Source organism: Lactuca serriola, chromosome 4 (genome assembly GCF_051521515.1).
Source record: "Lactuca serriola cultivar US96UC23 chromosome 4, Lser_US96UC23_V15, whole genome shotgun sequence".
Lineage (NCBI taxonomy): Eukaryota > Viridiplantae > Streptophyta > Magnoliopsida > Asterales > Asteraceae > Lactuca > Lactuca serriola.
Genome location: NC_136411.1, coordinates 22267025 through 22286842, shown reverse-complemented (window position 1 = coordinate 22286842; position 19818 = coordinate 22267025). Strand labels below are relative to the sequence as shown.

The 19818-nt window shown below is 31.4% G+C and overlaps 1 protein-coding gene across 1 annotated transcript; it reads right to left on the bottom strand.

The window, feature by feature from the left end:
* Positions 1-4069: 4069 nt before the first annotated feature.
* Positions 4070-19565, bottom strand: LOC145101171 (MADS-box protein FLOWERING LOCUS C-like). The gene is made up of 7 exons (XM_079038342.1): positions 19191-19565; positions 5022-5091; positions 4891-4943; positions 4729-4822; positions 4471-4512; positions 4305-4346; positions 4070-4204 (listed from the first exon to the last, which is right to left on the bottom strand). Exons 1-7 carry the CDS (start codon positions 19379-19381, stop codon positions 4124-4126), a joined length of 573 nt encoding a protein of 190 aa, XP_078894468.1. The 5' UTR covers positions 19382-19565; the 3' UTR covers positions 4070-4123.
* Positions 19566-19818: the final 253 nt, after the last annotated feature.

The window sequence follows — 19818 nt, the reverse complement described above, 5'->3', positions numbered from 1 at the left end:
TTGGGTACTTGCAGATTTAGTCCCTATAATTTTGTAATTTAAAGCAAGTCTTTGTGAGGTTTGATTTTTTGCAGAAACAATCACTAGGTTTGATAGCTCTATAGAAAATAATTTACAAAAATGTCCTCATAATTTATAGAAAATGTCATTATGTATTTCTTCTAAAGAAACAGTTATATGTTTAAAAAAATTATAAAAGTAATCCATATCTAATAGAAAATTTACAGGATGCTCCCCCACGTCGCCCATAATATATCTGAAATGTTCATTTTGAAGTGTTTAATATAACGTTTTTCAATCAAATATTTAATGATAAGTTATATTATTATATATTTCCTATTTACTGTGTTTGTTTAATCTTTTGTTACATTTTGATAAAAACATGTTTATTTTTTTTGAAATTTCGGAATTTTTAATTGGAATTTGGACTTAGTTTTTAAAATTCTAGAATTTTTTATTTTCCCAAAATCCAAAAAACTGGTTCGGCATTTACTTTTTTGTCAAATTTCTTTTTTCACCTCCGGAATCCTCTATTCCACACTAGGTGGCTATTTTAGCATAAACAATTTTTTGTGGTTATTTTTCTTCAAATAAAGGCAACATTATGATTTAATTAGTCAATTTCCTTAAAATAGTCTCTAATATAATTCTATTAAGAAAAACGTAAAATAATTTGCTTAGTAATGTTACAGTATTATTAGTATTTTATTTTAATACTGATATTAATAGGAAAAGTAGAAAACATTTTCGACTTTATATCTATTCTAAATACCAATGTGGGAGGCGTCCTTTTCATTCCTTCTCTTTTTCTTATTTCCATTTTGAGTCGGTTTGTTTGATTTTCAATTTATAACTTTGAACAAATTACACGAATGGTTCGTAAGGTTTTGTCTTTTTTCCTAAAGTAGTCCTTACGAAACTTTTTTCCCTCAGATGGTACCTACAGAGCAAACCTTGCACACAAAAGCCCCTGTGACTAACTTTGCTAACAGATTTGGTTAAGTTTTATGAAATGACAAAAATATCCTTTGTTTTATGCACATAAATGGTCCTCTCTCTCTCTCTCTCTCTCTCTCTCTCATATATGGGTCTTTTACATCTTCAATTTCATTCCTTTGTTGTTTCATTCCTTCACCATCGGCGACACCTAGGAGCACCGGCAACCACAGCTCCGACAACACCCTCGTGCCCGCTGCTACTGTTCGTGATGCTATCAACTGACGAGATGAGAAGCTCACCGGAGGAAGCAACTACCACTCTCGTTCCCCTCTCATCTCCTTCTGGTTTTGCTGGAAAACACTGATCCGATAGATGACTTCTTCTTCTTGAACTTTCTCTTCCATTGCACATGTGGGATTTCATATCCTCTACCAGTATCGGATGGTGGTAAAAGATGGTCTGAGGATGACGAAGGCTGAACCGATCAAGATTCCGATTAGGGTGAAGAGGAGACGTTGTTCTCTGAGGATGTAATTGATGAATCTTGGGAGATGTCGGTGAGCAAGGTGGGGGTTGACTAGTCGGCATTTCTTCATCTCTCCTTTAATTTGCATTTGATTGTTTATGAAACTGCTTCATGTTGTTCATCGTGATTGAATCTTCCATTCAAAATTATGCTTTTTTTGGTAAAAGGGTTAATGGGTAATGAGCAAGTGAAGAGCATGAGAATGGAAATGGGTGTAGAAACGATGTTTATGCTTTCAGGTGTTCTTTCAAGTTTGTAAAATGCTACAGGAAAACATGTTTGATCTTATTGCCCACCAAGTGTTTGATCTTTTGTCTAAATGATCTTTCCATGGTGCAAAGTTCTTAGCTACACCTAAAACACAGTTTGCCAACAAATTTCTAAATTTGGCTTTTAAATTTTTGAAGCAATTGTGAAAACCCCTAAATCATAACCTGGTGGAGAGAGAGAGAAGAGAGAGAGGACCATTTGTGTGCATAAAACAAAGGGTATTTTTGTCATTTAACAAAACTTAACAGAATTTGTTAACAAAGTTAGTCACAAGGGCCTTTTGTGTGCAAAGTTTGTTCCGTAGGTACCATTTGAGAGAAAAAAAAATTCGTAGGGACTACTTTAGAGAAAAAAAACAAAACCTTAAGGACCATTCGTGTAATTTGTTCTATAACTTTTTTAAGTCCAACTAATTTTCAATTACTATTATTCTTATACTTTATAAAATGACATTTTACAACCCTCTACTTTTTAAAATATAATTTTTATCCTGTATTTGAACATTAAAAAATATCAATTTCACCATTTTCATTTTCTAAGTTTTTGTTATATCCTCCGTAATATGAACAATCTTATTTTCCTATGGTTACCACTCATTCGACTTTCTAAATTTTCGTATGTATCGGTATAAATTAGAGGTGGTCAACGTTTCGACGTAAATTTAGAACTTTCGTTTGTTGATTAAAAAAAATTACGTGTTTTTTTTATGTATGTGTCTGTATAAACTCGACTATGTCTACGTTTATACTTTGTAAAATGACATTTTCAGCCCTCTACTTTTTAAAATGTCATTTTTACCCCATTTTGAACTTTGAAAAATATCAATTTCATCCATTTTATTTTCTAAAGGTTTTTTTATCTCCTATAATACATACAATTTGATTTCCCTACAGTTACAACGCCTACGATTTTCTAAACTTTTGTATGTATCAGTATAAACTAGAAGTGGTCAACGTTTCGACGTAAATTTAAAACTTTCGTTTGTTGATTTTAAAAAAATACTTGTTTTTTTATGTACGTGTTGGTGCAAATTTGAGTTCATCTTATTTTTATGTATGTAACATATGAGTCTGGTCACATATAATACGTTTTTAATTATTTGAACTTCTCTTCGTCAACTTAAAAAATTTACTTATTCATTTATATGTACGTTTCACATGTAATACGATATTTATTATATGAGTTTGGTATGACTTTTGCCCTAGACTTTTATGGTTAGCCAATTTAACTCTTACTAAGTTCTATTCAACATGTAACAACTTATTTTCTATTACTTCTCAAATACATTACTGTCGCAGCAACGCGCGATGGATAAAATCCTAGTTTGCTCTAATTCGACTGAGAAAATACATTTTAAATTAGATACTCTAATAGGATAAAACTCCCTCCGTCCCAAAATTATAGTTCATCTTTTCTTTTTGGTTTGTCCTAAAATAATAGTTCATTTCTAAAAATAAATAATATTTTCACCAAAATATCTTTCATTATTATTTAACTAACTAAGTATTTAATGGAACATTAAATGCAAAATAAAGATAATATTATCATTTTATTGTATAAAGTTAATGACAATTAATAATTTTTCAATATGTATGTTTTTCATTTGTGGATAATAATTTTAAAACAGGAGTATATATATGTAAAAAGATATAACTTTTTGTATATCAGATTATATGCAGAGAGTTAAGAGTACTATTGTATATATCTTCTATAATTAAAAAATGTCAGTGAATTAAAATTTTAATTTCTGTCTTTGATGGAAAAATTAATGATATTCTAAAACAGTTGTTTAGTTACATAACGACACATGGACCAACTAATAGTTGACTTGTAATGTTGAACACAAATAACAAACAACACACATTACCTCTACTGATACTGCAAATTAACGACACATCGACCGACTAATATAGACTATGTGATGTCATTTATAAAAATCTTTGTTATGATAACATGCAATCGTTCTCTTATGGATAATGGATTAGGTCGAATACGCATTCTCCAAGACAACTTTTGTATAATGGCCGGTGACCAATATAATTAAAAAATGTGGAGTGGAGGTTAGGGAGATTTCTTCATGGTTAAGCGCTCTCTCTCTCTCTCTCTCTCTCTCTCTCTCTCTCTCTCTCTCTCTCTCAGGGTTTCTTTATGATAGTTGTCGTAGGTAGCTTTCTCTTTCTAGAAGACGCCAACTGCAAGAGCTTCATCGGCAAACATATACAAGCTTTATTGGTGAATCAATATTAATTTATTTAGTTACTATATATATGTGCAAGTTTATATACATATATTATACATATATATATTTCCCATTAACTCCGTTCGAAGATGCTTATTGATTAATTCGTAGAGTACAACAAACAGACAGATTTGTAGTGAAGGAAGTTGCTAATCTTTGAAGAGAGGGAGTGCTCGAAGTTTTTGGGGTGGACGTGAACAATACTGGTTTACTGCTGATGCCACTTGTAACTGTAAGTCAACGTTGATCATCACTTGTTTATTCATGGCAGCAATTAATTAAGTGCGGAGAATCTTTGCTGTAAGTTAATAAAGATAGATCGATATTTACCTGCCGATTCAGTTCTTTATTCTCGTCGCTTAATATCTTTTCCTACACAACACCAACTCCAACAATATATAAATGTTAGACACCAACAAAAGTAAGTGAAGCTTAGTGTGATGAGGTGAAAACAATACATCAACTTGTAATTAATAGGTATCAGGGTTGTTCATACCTGTTCACGAAGGCTTGATACGCGCTCCATCATTAACTGTGTCTGTGCAAACAAAGCTTAGTTAGTGTCAATCTATAGAGACTCGATAATTAATTAAGATACCATAACCAATTTTATAACTTGTTATTCAAAGAATATCAATTCTGTTTTCGTAACTTAATTTCCAATATAAAGACAATAGAACAGAGCATGATATTCATATATAGAACAACAAAAGAAAAGTAGAAAACAAAAACCAAATGCTCAGATCACACCTACCTTTCTAGAACGTGTATGCATAAGAGCAGCATTAAGTTCCTTCTCTAACTCTGTCATGTCACTCATAGAGACATCTTTCCCTTCTTCATCAACTCTGTCAAGCTCTGGTACATATTAACTTCCATAATAGACATTTAACACACGTGTATATGATACGTATACCTTTTTACTGACTGTAGAAGCTCATTGCATGTTTTGAATCTGGTGCTAATTCCCTGTGTACGTAATGGAAAATTTAGTGTTAATTCCCTGGATTGAACACAAAGTTATAGTAATATATAGTAATTACTTGCCGTATCTTGGGTGGGTCTCTCTTCTGGCTGAGGGCAGCTTTTATGATACCTGGAAACCATAGCGTCGACACTGCACAATAGCTAGTCAGAGACCATAACCAACCATTTAAGTCCATTTGCCACCTTAAACAAAAATAAAAGGCAAATTTTGCATATATATATATATAGAAAGTAACCAACTTCCAGTTTTCTATTTTGGTGATCAGTTGTTGCCAGATAACGCAACTTCTACTTTACTATTGACTAATGATAGCATGAATGCATACTTTTCTTAATTTGTCTTTGCATGCAGATAACAATGAGATTAATTGGTAGGCTCATGATATGTCATCCGGATCTTTTGGAATATTATTGGTATTGCAGATACGGAGATCAATCAGATTGGACTACATTACACATGAAACCAAAGACCTAGCTACTAAAGAAACCTTTTTCAACAATCACCCAAAGTACAGTAAACTTGAAGTTTGTTACCAAAGTTGCTTATATTTTTCTGCAATTAGCCCAAAATTAAACTCTTGAAACAACCGACTATTATACTTTTCTGATGCCACGGAAGGATAAGTCCCAAACTAAACCATATATAGCCAGTTAGATAACATATATATAGATCCCAAGATTAGATTGCAACCTCAATATTATAACAATTGACAAAACTAGGGTAACCAAAAATTAGCGAACAAATTAAACCACCCTTAATTATGATATTCAAGTTCCAGGTTGGAATGATAGTGGTTCGTAACATGTTTAAGATGAGACAATAAGAAGACGATGAACCTCTGCCAAGTTTTGGGCTAAACTAGTTTAGAGACATATTACACGGTTAATGAAATGAATAATAATTCTAATAACAACAAATATATATATATATATATATATATATATATATATATATATATATATATATATATATATATATATATATATATATATATATATATATATATATATATATATAATAACGTACAAGCTAGGGTGTGCTTGTTTGCACGTGGAATCAGAATAATATAGAGAAATATTAATATAGAGAAATAAGCGATGATTATCAATAGAAGTCTCTCTAGTTCAGACAAGGGCGTGCTTGTTTGCATCCACTACTCTTATCAATAAACTCAACATTCCAACCTCATCTCACCCGAATCCGTACCGGCTTCAATGGCTAATCAAGGATCCGTCATGAAGCCAAACAAGCCCTACTCTCATTTTCTATTGGTAAGTCTTATCAAGATCAGGTTCTAAACTGATATTATACCTATGGATGAATGCCATATGTTGCTTGGAAGACCTTGGCAATATGATTGAAAAGTTCGGCACGATGGTCATCAAAACACCTACTATTTTGTGATTAATAAGAAGAAGCTAATCTTCGAACCGCTACCATTTATCTTGCTGTAAAAGAAATAACCGGGACTGGTTACTCAAGTGCAGAAAAATCTAATAATCAACGAAGCACGAATGGAGAGAGCTATTTGAAAAGATAAATGTTTTTATGTGTTATTGCTAGTTGAAAACAAGTTCGTCGATGTTCCTTTGCCCACGACTATTCGTCCGCCTCTAGAAGAGTTTAAATATGTTTTCCCTTCAAATTTACCTCCATAATTACCTCAACTTATAGGTCTTAAACATCATATCGACCTAATCCCGATGGCATCGCTTCCTAACAAACCAGCCTACCCATATAATCCCGAAAAGACTTGAGAACTACAACTTCAAGTCCAATAGCTCATTGACGGCTACATGCGTGAAAGAATGAGTCCTTGTTCTACTACGGTCAAATATCGCTATCATATTCCAAGATAGGATGATATGTCGGACAAACTTCATGGCGCCAATTTGTTCTTGAAAAATGATCTTTGGAACGGATATCGCTAGATACGAATCCGTGAAGGAGACGAATGGAAAACTGCCTTTAAAACAAAAATTAGTTTGTATGAATGCTTGGATGCCATTTGGACTTTCCAATGCTCATAGTACTTTTATACGGTTGATGAATGGGGTTCTTAGACCTTTTCTTGGCGATTTCATTGTTGTATACTCTGATGGTATACTTGTGTACAACGAAGGTGTAGAAGAGCACACTCAACATTTGAGAAGAGTATCTGAAGTGATAAGAAGTCGGAAACTCTATGGGAAGTCGGAGAATTATGAATTCTTTTCTCCAAAAGTGATCTCTCTCATTTATGTTGTATCTAATGATGGAATTACGGTGGATGAATCAAAGGTGGCAACAATCAGTACCCACGAGTCCAATAGAGATAAGGAGTTGCCATGGCCTTGCTTCATTTTACACAAGGTTTGTCAAGAATTTCAGTACTAGTGTTGTACCCCTCGTTGAGTGTATCAAACAAGGCTCTTTTGAATGGACTTGATCTGTCCAGAATGTATTCAAGAAAATCAAAGAATGTTTGTGCATGCCGCCTGTTGCCTGTTGTGACCCTTCCGGATTTCAACCAATTGTTTGAGGTTGAATGTGATGGAAGCAAAGTTGGTATAAGGGTTGTTTTGGTACAAAATAAACACCTTATAGCTTATTTCAGTGAGAAATTGAATGAAGCAAAGAAGAACTATTTTTACGTACGTATGACAAAGAGTTTTATGTTATTGTGCTTGTTCTAGATCATTGGAATCATTACTTGAGTTTGTTTTACATTCTGATCATCAAAATATCAAGCATATCAATGGCCAAACAAGTTGAACCCAAGACATCAAAATGGGTAGATTTTCTCCAATCATTTAACTTTGTTTCTAAGTATGAACACGAAGTTCTAACATTGTTACAGATGCCTTCTCAAGGAGATATATCATGCTTAATGTTCTTGGGTATTAGGCTTTTCTTTCATTAAATAATTGTACTTAAATGATCCATATTTTTCTAAAGTTATTCAAGAGTGCAAAGATCAAGCTTGTGGTTCTTATTTCATCCAAGAGAGTTTCTTTTCAAGAACAAAAAACTTTACATTCCTAAAGGAACCATAATGGAGTTGCTAATTAGAGAGGCTCACAAAGGAGGATTGGCTGGTCATTTTGAAATCAACAAAACCATTAGTGTATTACAAGAACATTTCTACTGGCCACACATGGAAAGTGATGTTACCACTCTTATTGTTAGATGTGCAACATGTCATCAAGCTAAAAACAAGTTTCATCAAGTCTTGTATACTCCATTACTTGTTCCTTCCCAACCATGGGAAGATATTTCTATGGATTTCATAGTGGCATTTCCTCGTACGCAACGTGAGAAATATGTTATCATGGTTGTGGTGGATTGTTTCTCCAAAATGACGCACTTTGTTCTGTATCTCAAAATAGATGATGTCATTCATGTTGTTGATCTATTCTTTAAAGAGATTATACGTCTTCATGGAGTCCCCCAAACCATAGTTTCTAACAAAGATGTTAAATTCTTCAGCTACTTTTAGAAATCGTTATGGAAGTTATTAGGCACAAAGTTATTATTCGACACTACCTATCATTCGCAAACGGATGAATAAACCGAGGTAACCAATCAAACACTCATAACTTTGCAAAGAAGTATGGTGAGCAAGTCCTTGATGATGTTAAAATTTCTTTTGTTGAGTTTTCTTATAACCAGTTTCCAGCGTATTCTACTTGATACACACCATTTGAAGTGAATTATGGATTGAATCCTCTCACCCCTATTGATCTGATAGAACTACGTAAGGGTAGCGAAGTTCACTTTGAGGCATCAACTCTAGCCAAGGAAATGCGGAAGATTCATGAACAAGTCAAGGAAAAGATTGAGCATGTCAATGACTTGTACAAGAAAATGCCAAAAAGCATCATAAAAAGGCTCTCTTTGAACCTGAAAAATTAGTATGGTTGCACCTAAGGAAAGAAAGATTTCCCTCAAAGATGAATAACAAGCTAATGGAAATAGGAGATCGACCATTTATGGTGTTTTTAAAGGATTGTAGATAATTCTTACAATCTAGAGTTATCGGGAGATTCAAACATATCAACAACTTTCATTGTTGGAGATCTTTCTCCTTATCTTGACGATGGTCCGTTGAATGATTTAAGGGCAAAACCTTCCTAACCAGAGGAGGTTGATGCAAGAAATCCACACCATTTTTAGCGAGTATCAGACTAGCCCATTCCTTGTTTTTAATGCTTCTTTAATTGTCTTTTAATTGCTTTTGCAACGTTTGCTCTTTCATTAGTCTTTTCGTTTTCCTAGTATGTTCCTTTTATTTAACAGCCTATATGAAGAGCTCCAAGTTGTAGCAGAAAAGACATCTTTTGAATAATGAATTTACAATATCTTATGAAGCTAATTTTGAGTGTTCATACACAAAAGGATTCGATTCTTGATTATTGTTAGTGTGGTGTTGTTGCTTTATCACTATTAACATCAACCTTCACGAATTTCGTTAATCTTGGTTGTGTTTAAGTACTTTATCCTTGATTTAATTACTTTGTTACATTACCCCTGGTCATATCCCTTTTCTTTGTCATATATCTACCTATCAATCACCCTACGCTCTGTAGAAAGGGAAACTACTCTCTTATAAAAGGATGAAAGTGTAGAGTTGTCTTTCTAAGGTGCAAGTACTTTCTAAGAGCACTAAACTTGCACCAAAAACCATAGACTGTATTTATCTTGGTCTTGTAATGAATAATAGTGCAGCTTATAGGTTATTAGTATACAAATCACAAGTATATGATATTCATAATGATATCTTTACGGAATCAACATAAGTTGAATTCTTTGAAGGGTTTTTTTCCTTACAAGGATAAAGAGAGAATTATTGACAAAAGTTTACAATCAAATGAAGAGATTCATTCCAAGGTTCAAGAAGAAAACTTGGAACAAAGAAGAAACAAACGAATAAAAATATCCAACGATTTTTGACCTAATCATGACATATGTTGTCGGTAATATACCCCAAACATATAAGGATGCTATGGATAATACATGAAAATTGGTAGATTTGCCTTTTAGGTAAAATCAATTGGACACAAATGGATATTAAAAAGTTCATACCTGATAAGTGTAAGGCTAGTTTAGTAGCTAAAGGGTATCGTCAACAGGAGTGTCAATAACAACAATATGAGTATTAATAGAAATAATATCCATTTACAATATGGAAATACACCAAATGAAGGTGAAAACTATATTCTTGAATAGTAAGTTGGATGAAGAAATATATATGAATTAGATTGAAGGGTCTATAATGAAGAGTCAAGAAAATAAACTGAGTAGATTAATCAAATAACTTTATTGAATAAAATAGGCTCCAAAGAAATGGCATGAGAAGTTTGACGATACATTTTTATCAAATGGTTTCAGAGTAAATGAGTGTGATAAATATGTTCATATCAAACAATACAAAAAGACCAACGCCATCATATGCTTATGTGTAGACAATATATTTATAATGGGAACTAGTTTAGATATTATAAGCTCAACCAACAAAATGGCACACTCCTCCTTTGACACGACGGATTTGGAGTGGCTAATATAATTCTTGGTATAACACTTTGTAGAACTCATGAAGGATACAATCTTACACAATCCCATTATATTGAAAGCATACTCAGAATGTTCGGACACTACTATGATGACAGGCAGGTTGTTACCCAATTTGATCCTTCTATTCATCTTAATTGGACTTCCAATGCCCCATTTGACCCCTCTACCTCGTGTGATGCTAATTGGATTTCCAATACCTCTTAAGGTAAATCCACAAGTAAGTATGTATTTGCACTTGGTGGAGCTGATATATCTTGGAAATCATCTAAGCAGACTGAGAATACCCTTCTACAATGGAAGCAAAATTTGTAGCTTCAGACAAAGCTATTGAAGAAGCTAAGTGGCTTAAAAACTTCTTAGATATAGTCCTTTGTGGCATAAAATATTGCCATTTGTATAAATTATGGTAGCATTGTTGTACTTACTAGGGAATATAATCAAATATATAATGGTAAGTGGAGACATACTAGCAAAATTATTTCAATTAGTTATATAAAAGCAAAGAAAAAAAATATAGTTCATCCTTTGACAAAACGCGTTAGCGTAGAGAAAGTTATGTTTACATTGAGAGGAATAGGCTTGAAGCAAAGAAATGAGTCACCACCTGGCGAAACCTAGCCTAGAAGTATTGGAGATCCCTGTTCTAGGTTCAATAGGAAAACTAGACGGGAAAGAATCAAAGTAGCACAAACTCAAAGGTATGTTGACTCTATATATATATATATATATATATATATATATATATATATATATATATATATATATATATATATATATATATAGGTTATTTTGTTTCTTACATTTATTGTGTGCTAGAATGCACCAATAGAACTTTAGTAAATTAAATAATCATTTAATTAAATAAATATAGATATTAAATGATTTCCATAATTATATGTATATTAAATGATATCCACAATTATAATTTTCTTTTTATGAAAACTAATTAAATCCGTCATTAATCTCAGCAATAACATTCTTTCAGAATAAATTCGCATCTAGGTGTTTATATATGAGTTCGTATTTTGTTTCAGGAGTCACTCGCTTAAACTACAATAGTTGAATGGAATATGAAGAACAAGAGTGTATTCTACTAGAATACACTCTCATTCTGCTGGAATACACTCTTATTCTTCTAGATATGAATTCATTCTAAAAGAATATTATTGTTGACATTAATGACGAATTTAATTTGTTTCCATAAAAGTGAGTTATAAGTATGGATAGCATTTAATATACATATAATTAATACTAAATTCCTATTGGTGCATTCTAGCACACAATAGATGTGAAAAACATTTGATACTATATATATATATATATATATATATATATATATATATATATATATATATATATATATATATATTGTTAATGTTTTAGGGCTGAATATTTTTTTCTTAATAATGTTGATAGCTTTTATAGTGAAATACAACAAATTATTCCATATTTTTTTCTTAATAATGTTGATAGCTTTTATAGCATTACCTATTTCGAGGACAAAATTGTCTTAAGGGGTAGGTAGTTGTCACAGCTGAAATTTTTCATGTAATGATGAACTTGTATGTGAAACTTTAACTATATATTAATTTGAAAGAGTGAATAGACGATAAGGGTAATTTTGTCATTAATTAAGAGCTCGGTGTTAGTTTAAATATGTGACATGAGGAATCACTATACTTGCATTCACAATCAATGTAAATTGAATTATAAAAATCAGAATAAAAGAGAAAAGGTTGTAAACTATGTGTGATAATTACCCAAAATGGGAATAATATGAAAAAGTGGTGCTAAATGAAAGGCATATGTTAAGTTATAGTGAAAATATGTTTATACATGTTTTAGTGTCTATAAGAAATTAAAAAGTGCCAAACATTTAGCACTTGGGCTTGAAATTTAAGAATTAACAAAGAAGGTTGTTATATTTGAAAAGAAAGACTAAAATAGGTTGCTATATTGTGTAATCTTGGAACAAGACATGATATGGCTAAAGTGAATCACGAAATACATTGTGTAGCTCAAAATACATAAGCAAATGTTGTCTAAAGACAACTATACAAGGGGGAAAGGCATTGGAAACATGATACTAAAGTAAAGGCACTTACATTTGATTTTAGGTATAAAGTACTTGAGAGTATTTGTGAGAATCAAATTACAATGCATGAAATACATAAATTATTAAGTCTAATAAGAATCCAATACAAAAAGAATAAACTCATTTAGAGTTGAAATGATAAAGTTATGATAAATTGACTTTGTGAGAAGAGATATACAATCCTCAAGTTCATGGGAATATAAGTTGAGATTCATGAATGTTTTGAAAAAAAATCAAAACATGGAATTTGTAGTGGACACAAAGATGAAGATGTGGCAGAAAAAATCAACAAAGTCGAAGTTTAGATGAAGAGTTATGATGATTTAAAGTTAAGGAAAAACTACGGTAAATTGTTGAAAATTTTGGCTAAGCCATGGAAGTGATCCAACATGGTGTGTATTATGTTGAACTCACATGGTCCGAGCCTAAAAATCATGTGGACCTCGTGAAAACATGTTGAAAGAAGTTGTACAATCGAGTTTTTAGCCTAAAATACCAGCATTTGAACCATAACTCTCCCAAACATATGTGTATGTAACCTGAGGTGTGAAATTAGGGTGTTCTTACCCTAAATTGAGTGGAACTAAGTTGAAATCAAATACTTTTAACAACAATCAAGATCATCAATGTTGGATTCAAATGTAAACATCCTTACTCTTTCAATTAGTTGTTATCATTGATGGGTATTGTTATATACATGAATTTTATATGTGATGGATTTAGCTTGCATGTAATAATCTAGTGCTAGTAATGAAATATTAAGTAACAGTAACATATTTAAACATGTGGTTGTTATGTATTGAGATTGCTACATCTACATATGAAGAAATTTAGCAAGAATATATGAATTGCTTGCTCATTAAAGTTGGATAATAATAAATCAAGCTTTATTATCAACATTTAATCATTAAATCACAAAGAATAAATATTAAATCATGAAAATTGATGAAAGGAGAATTATGACCTAAACCCTAGTTTGGAAAATTATATGAAGTGTTGGAACTGGATATAAACAATGATGCATTAGGTAAAATAAACATGTTCTACATTGTTATAAAAATGTCACAATTTGTATTTGGTATTCAATCTAAAGAATTGGGATAGGTGATTTATAAATGGAAGTTAAACTTGATGTGTGGATTCAATTGGATGCTCTTATTAGAATTAAGCTTATTATGAGTTAAATTTAATGTGCAAATCACATTAGCACTTAGAATGTGAAATTATGACACTGAAAATCGGTGTTATGGAAATGAGGGACAAGAATTGGAAGGTATATGATTATTAGAATGATATAGTATTGTTAGAACAAACTTGTGAATTTCTAAACAATTATATTTGTACCTATTGAATAAGATGGAAGGAAGGTAGGGATGTCAACCAGGGCAAACGGGACGGGGATTGCATCCCCCGCCCCCGCCCCCGCCCCTGAAATTAAAACCGGAGTTAACTTTGCCCCCGCCCCCGTCCCCGATTTTTTTCAACAAATGCCCCCATACGGGATGGGGCCCCCACGGGACTTTTTGACATCCCTAAAGGAAGGTGGGGACAAAGATACAAGGCAATGACAAGGGCAAGAGTAATAACAAGTTGAGACCAACTATCAAACGTAAGTACATGTGGATTTTTTCCCTTTTGGGATATATGACATAAGTACCAAGTAATTATTATAAACTTTTTTATAAATTTATAAAGTATTTAAGAAAAGTAATGTATTTCGATACTTTAAAATGGTATTTGATAACGAAAAGGTTGTAGACAAAACAAGATGGATTTTTGCTATTGAATTTTGAGGCCAATATGGAGGTTATAAGAAGGGAAACAAAGTCAAGACTTCAAAAAACAAGATCAAAGGTAAAAGATCTTAAAATCTTCAATTAGATTATGATAAAGATGATGAAACTAAGTATGGTCATGAATTTTAACTTCTTATTTGGACTTTCTTGTTAGTTTCAAGCTTGGAGTATGGCGAATAAGCTTTATTAACATGCTTGATTGTAACAATAACATTATTCAAGCTTGAAAAGTGATTTATGGAATTGGGCCATGAACCTTACTTGAGAAAATTGTTTGCATATTGAAATTAGAGTTGGATAATGATAACTCAATATTTATTATTTTGTTATAATCATTAAATCATCTAGAATGAAGAATGAATCATGAAAAATGATGAAAGGAGAATTATGACATAAAACGTAGTTTAGAAATTTGTTTGGAATGTTGTAATGGGATATAAATAGTGATGATTTGTAAAATAGACATGGTATACATTGTTAATTTGTTATAAACATGTTACAATTTGTATTTGGTATTCAATCTAATGAATTGGGAAAAAGGAGATTGATATATGGAAGTTAAACTTGAAGTATTGATTGAATTGGATTTTTGTTATTAGAATTAGCTTATTATATGTGAAATTTAATGTGTAAATAACATTAGCTCATAGAATGTGCAATTAAAAAATTGAAATATTGAAATAGGGGACAAGAATTGGAAAGTATGGATTATTATAATGATATAGTATTATTGGAGCAAACTCGAAATAAGGGACAGGAATTGGAAAGTATGGAATTATTATAATGATATAGTATTATTGGAGCAAACTTGTGAATTCCTAAACAATCATATTGTATTTATTAAATAGGATTGAAGGAAGATGGGGACAAAGGTACAAGGCAAGGACAATGACACAGTTAGTAATTAATTGAGACTAACTAGTTAATGTGAGTATACTTTCCATTTTTGGGATACATGTCATAAGTAGAAGTAATTGTTATAAACATTTTTATAAAGTTATAAAGTATTTGAGAAAAGTTAAGTATTTCGATAGTTTGGAATAGTATTTGATAAAAGTAAAGTATTTTGATACATTTAAATTTTTTGGTATAGAGTAAGTATTTTGCTACTCTTAAATAGTTTTAGTATAAAGTAAAGTATTTTGATACATTTAGATAGTATTTGATAAAAAGAAATAATTTATACAATTGACTAATAGTTTATAAAACGGAAGTATTTTGATGCTCTTGAATTGTATTTTATGAAATTATAATTTGTTGATACTCTTGACTATTATATTTGGAAGTATGAATATATTTTACATTGTTCTGATGTTATTTGTAGATCATATCTTCCATGTTTAGATGGAAGCTTTGTTTATGTTTCTTATGTTATCCAAGCTCTTCTAATTATAGCATGATTCATGGCATGACACGTTGTGTGATTAAAATTTGCATAAAAGATAATATTTGCTCATGTATGCTTTGGAATGTGATTGCATTTAGCTTGCTATTTTGGTCTAGACACATGATATTTGGGACCTTTAACGGGGTGGTACCACCCTTCATGAGGTAGATGTATATAGTATGACGTCATGACAAATTGGTCTCCTTTCTACTAGTAAAGAATGAGCATATCACAATTGTGATCAAACACTTTGTATAAAAATAAGAGTAGGTACATAGTTAAGTTAAATAAGAGTTGATACATATTCAAGTGGAAATATATAAAACTAATGAAGCGGGAAGACCTGACGTTGGGGTATTAATTACCTAATATTGCATTTGGGTTGTGGTCATGCATTGCGTACATTGCATTAGGCATGTCATTGGGTAGCAAGTATATATTTCATTTTATTACTGAAAGCAAAGATTACTCATTATGTTTTGATGAAGATATTTGTGTTAAAACCTATACATCTCACAAGATATTTTTCTTATGTATTTTGTTTTTAAATTGTCATGTGTTCGGTTTTCAAGAACCATGATTTTGAGGAACATAATCCTTATAAGTGGACATTTTGATGCTTAGTTGAAGGTGGGCTTTTGAAAGTTAGAAAGACTGAAACTTAATCACATATTTATGTATTTTGTACTTAGACATTTGTAATTGTAATGTGCTTCACTATGGTTGTTGATATTGGTTGTAACCCCCTTTATGGACCTAATTTCCAAAATGTTTTTCATGAGATCAAATTTCGTAAAGCTAAAAGACATTATTGCAAATGGACGAAAATGACTTCTACCAATGTGGGAATTAAAGGCACCGGACGCTCAGCTTGCCAACATTTTTTCGGCAATCTAGGCATTAGCATTGCCTTTTGGTAAGAGATCATCTCATCGAACCTACAATTGTTAATCGCGGAGATGCGGCTAATAGTGTGTACAATCTACAAGGCTCTACATAGGATCCAAAAGGTCCCTCATAGGATCCAAAAGGCCCTTAAAAATGGAGTAATGTTTTTTCTAGCTCTTATTTTGATAATCCTTTAGGTGGACTGAGTTTATGTAGCAATTGCTTCCAGCATTGTAGTTTGTGATTCAACCATTGCAGACCACATGTTACAATTTACAAAACTAAGTGGGTCCTAAAAGTTGAATGTCAGAAATTTGTTTTGATAAATTTGGAAAACATTTATGTGAATTTCTAAAGCCATCTCAAAATATTTTTATGACCACTCACTCATATTAGAAATATATAAGGTATAGAACAAACTGATACTTGCTTAAATAGACTGAAAAAACCTATCATTTAAAAATTTTTACATGTTTAGACTTCAGATTTTTCAAAGTGTTATAGAAAAAGTGTTCTGAAAACTATAATAGTATACGAAAATACCAAAAAAAAAATGTAGTTTTCAAAATTACTGTATGTCAGAAAATAAATTTTTGAAATTTTGTGACTTCGAAAATTATAACATGTGTTCGAAATTTATGATAAAGTTATTTTTGAAATAACTTTACTTCATAAAATAATATTTTGAAAACCAGAAACCAGTTCGACACAATTTATTTCTAAAATTTATTTGAAAATTACAGGTCATCTTCTGAAAAATCATTTTCGAAGTACCTTTTTGTAAAGAATAACTTTTAAAATGAACATTCTTGAAATTCATAGGTCATATTCTGATATTTTTGTGAAACGTTGTCATAGTGTAGCATATCTCATGTTTTTGCGATCATTGATGTCGATATCTATTTTTTTCTATTATAGCATGATACTTGGAACAATTTAGCTATTATAGCAACAACTTACACCATGCCCTAATAGTAAAATAACATGGATACTGATTCAATAAGACATGACAAATTAAGGGTCGTGTGACATCTTATGTGGCACTGGCATAGATCGCCAAAGGTTTATTTAATGTAGTTTGCAAATAGTTGATTGTCCTCAAACTTTGAACTCTTTGGTTGGAGTAGTCATACTACAATATAGGTATTGGTTTATGTGATTCAATGAAACTATTCATAGTTTGGTTTTGTTTTTCACGAATGGAAAGTGATGAGTGAAGTTGAGGTTAGAGAGAATAAAAAATGGGTGGTGTGACTTGTGTGAAAGAGATGATGGAGAGGGGGTGAAAATATGTGCAACGGGAATTAGGAAATCTTAAAATTTTGTCACTATATGAAAATGATTTTCATCTTTGTATTGTTTTTAAACTCAAACTTTGATGCTTTACTATTTGCATACAGAAACACGACTTTATATTTCATATTCCACAACATAATAAGCTCTTCATTGTTACAATTTATAGCATAACGAATCCAGTTCTTGAATTACGATTCACATCCAATATGATAACCGGTATACACTTTGAATTTCTTAAGCTTCAAATTACGACATTGAGAGGGTTTGTCAACGAACAAAACGAAATCCAACATCGGGTGATTAAAATCTATTTCTGTAAAAATGAGAGTAGGAACTGAAGTCCATAATTAATGTATATTTTGATGATGTTGGTGTAATGATAAAGAACTTCAACACCTTCATGCTTTGAAGATGTGGGGAGATGATTATGATTTTGTTTTCGATATTAAAGATTCAATATAATCTACTTGATTTGCTTTATAATTTACAGTCGAGTTGTCAGCTTAGTCGCAAAACCAAAAGTTTTAGAAAACAACAAATATTATTATCCATTCAAAACTAATAATTAATTTGATATAAATATTTCTTACAAACCTTTATATAATACTAAGAAATTCAAATTTACAAATTGGATACTTAAATAATTTAAGATTAAAGATTTACATAAATAAACAATATTACAAGATCATAGATCTTCTCCTAAGTTAAATAATATTTTCTAATTTAACTGTCTAGTAGAACTATATGCAAAAAAGATCAAATAAATCAAACATAAAGGTCATATGAATGATGAATGTAAGTTGGTATCAAACTTATGGTAAAACAAAAGCATAATCCGACTCCCACGTCTCATCTAAGTAGTTATACAATTTTTATCTATAATTTATTAATTTCTATGTAAGTAGTTATACAAATTTTATCTATAATTTATTAATTTCCCATCCCTAAAAACATTTGCTATCATAAAAAAACCTTTTTCAAAGTTTTGCAAGTTGTCAACTTCTATCAAAAGAAATTCCAATACTGTTATATTAACTTTACCTCTTGCCCTAGAAATTTTCATTCGATCGATTGCAGATATATATATGCAAAGACACAGAGACAGTTGTATATATTACTAAAGCTTATTGTTTGCTCCGTACATGACAGCATACACGCACAAAGGCTAAAAAGAAAACATGATATCGAATACAATAACAAAACAATGGCTGACCTTTCCGTACTACCGCTGCAATATTCATAGAGGTTGCCACAGGAGGAGAAGACGACGACGGCGACGTCGACATCGCAGAGAACGGAAAGCTGCCGCGCTTTATTGTTCAACCCTAATCTCCGCTTTGAAAACGTCACTTGTCTGCTATGCTTGTCTTCGATTCGCTTCATCTCCAACTTTCTCCGCCCCATTCTTCAAACCTAACTTTTTCAGTTCCGATGAACACTTCAATTCTATGCGATATATATCTCTATTCCTCAATCTCTCTCTCTATATTATATTTTTTATTTCTTTTATATAAAAAAACCATACTTTCACAGAAGGGTGCCTCGTCATTCATATTTGAAAACCTCGATACCCCTCCCTTTGCACTTCTGTGTCTTGTAGGAAAAAAACAAAAAAAAAAAAAAAAAAAAAAAAAGATTTTTGGGGACTATTTTGTAGAGGGGTCGAATCACGTGTCGGATTTGACTTGACGGTAGTCCTTCTTAGTCTTAATCCTTCAATGTCAAAATTTTCTATTTTTAGTTTACTTAGGTTTTTTTCTATCAAAAATTAGGATTTAAATTATTATTATCAATTTTAAATAAATTGTAATTTTAAATAATTAAGTAATAAATCAAAATAC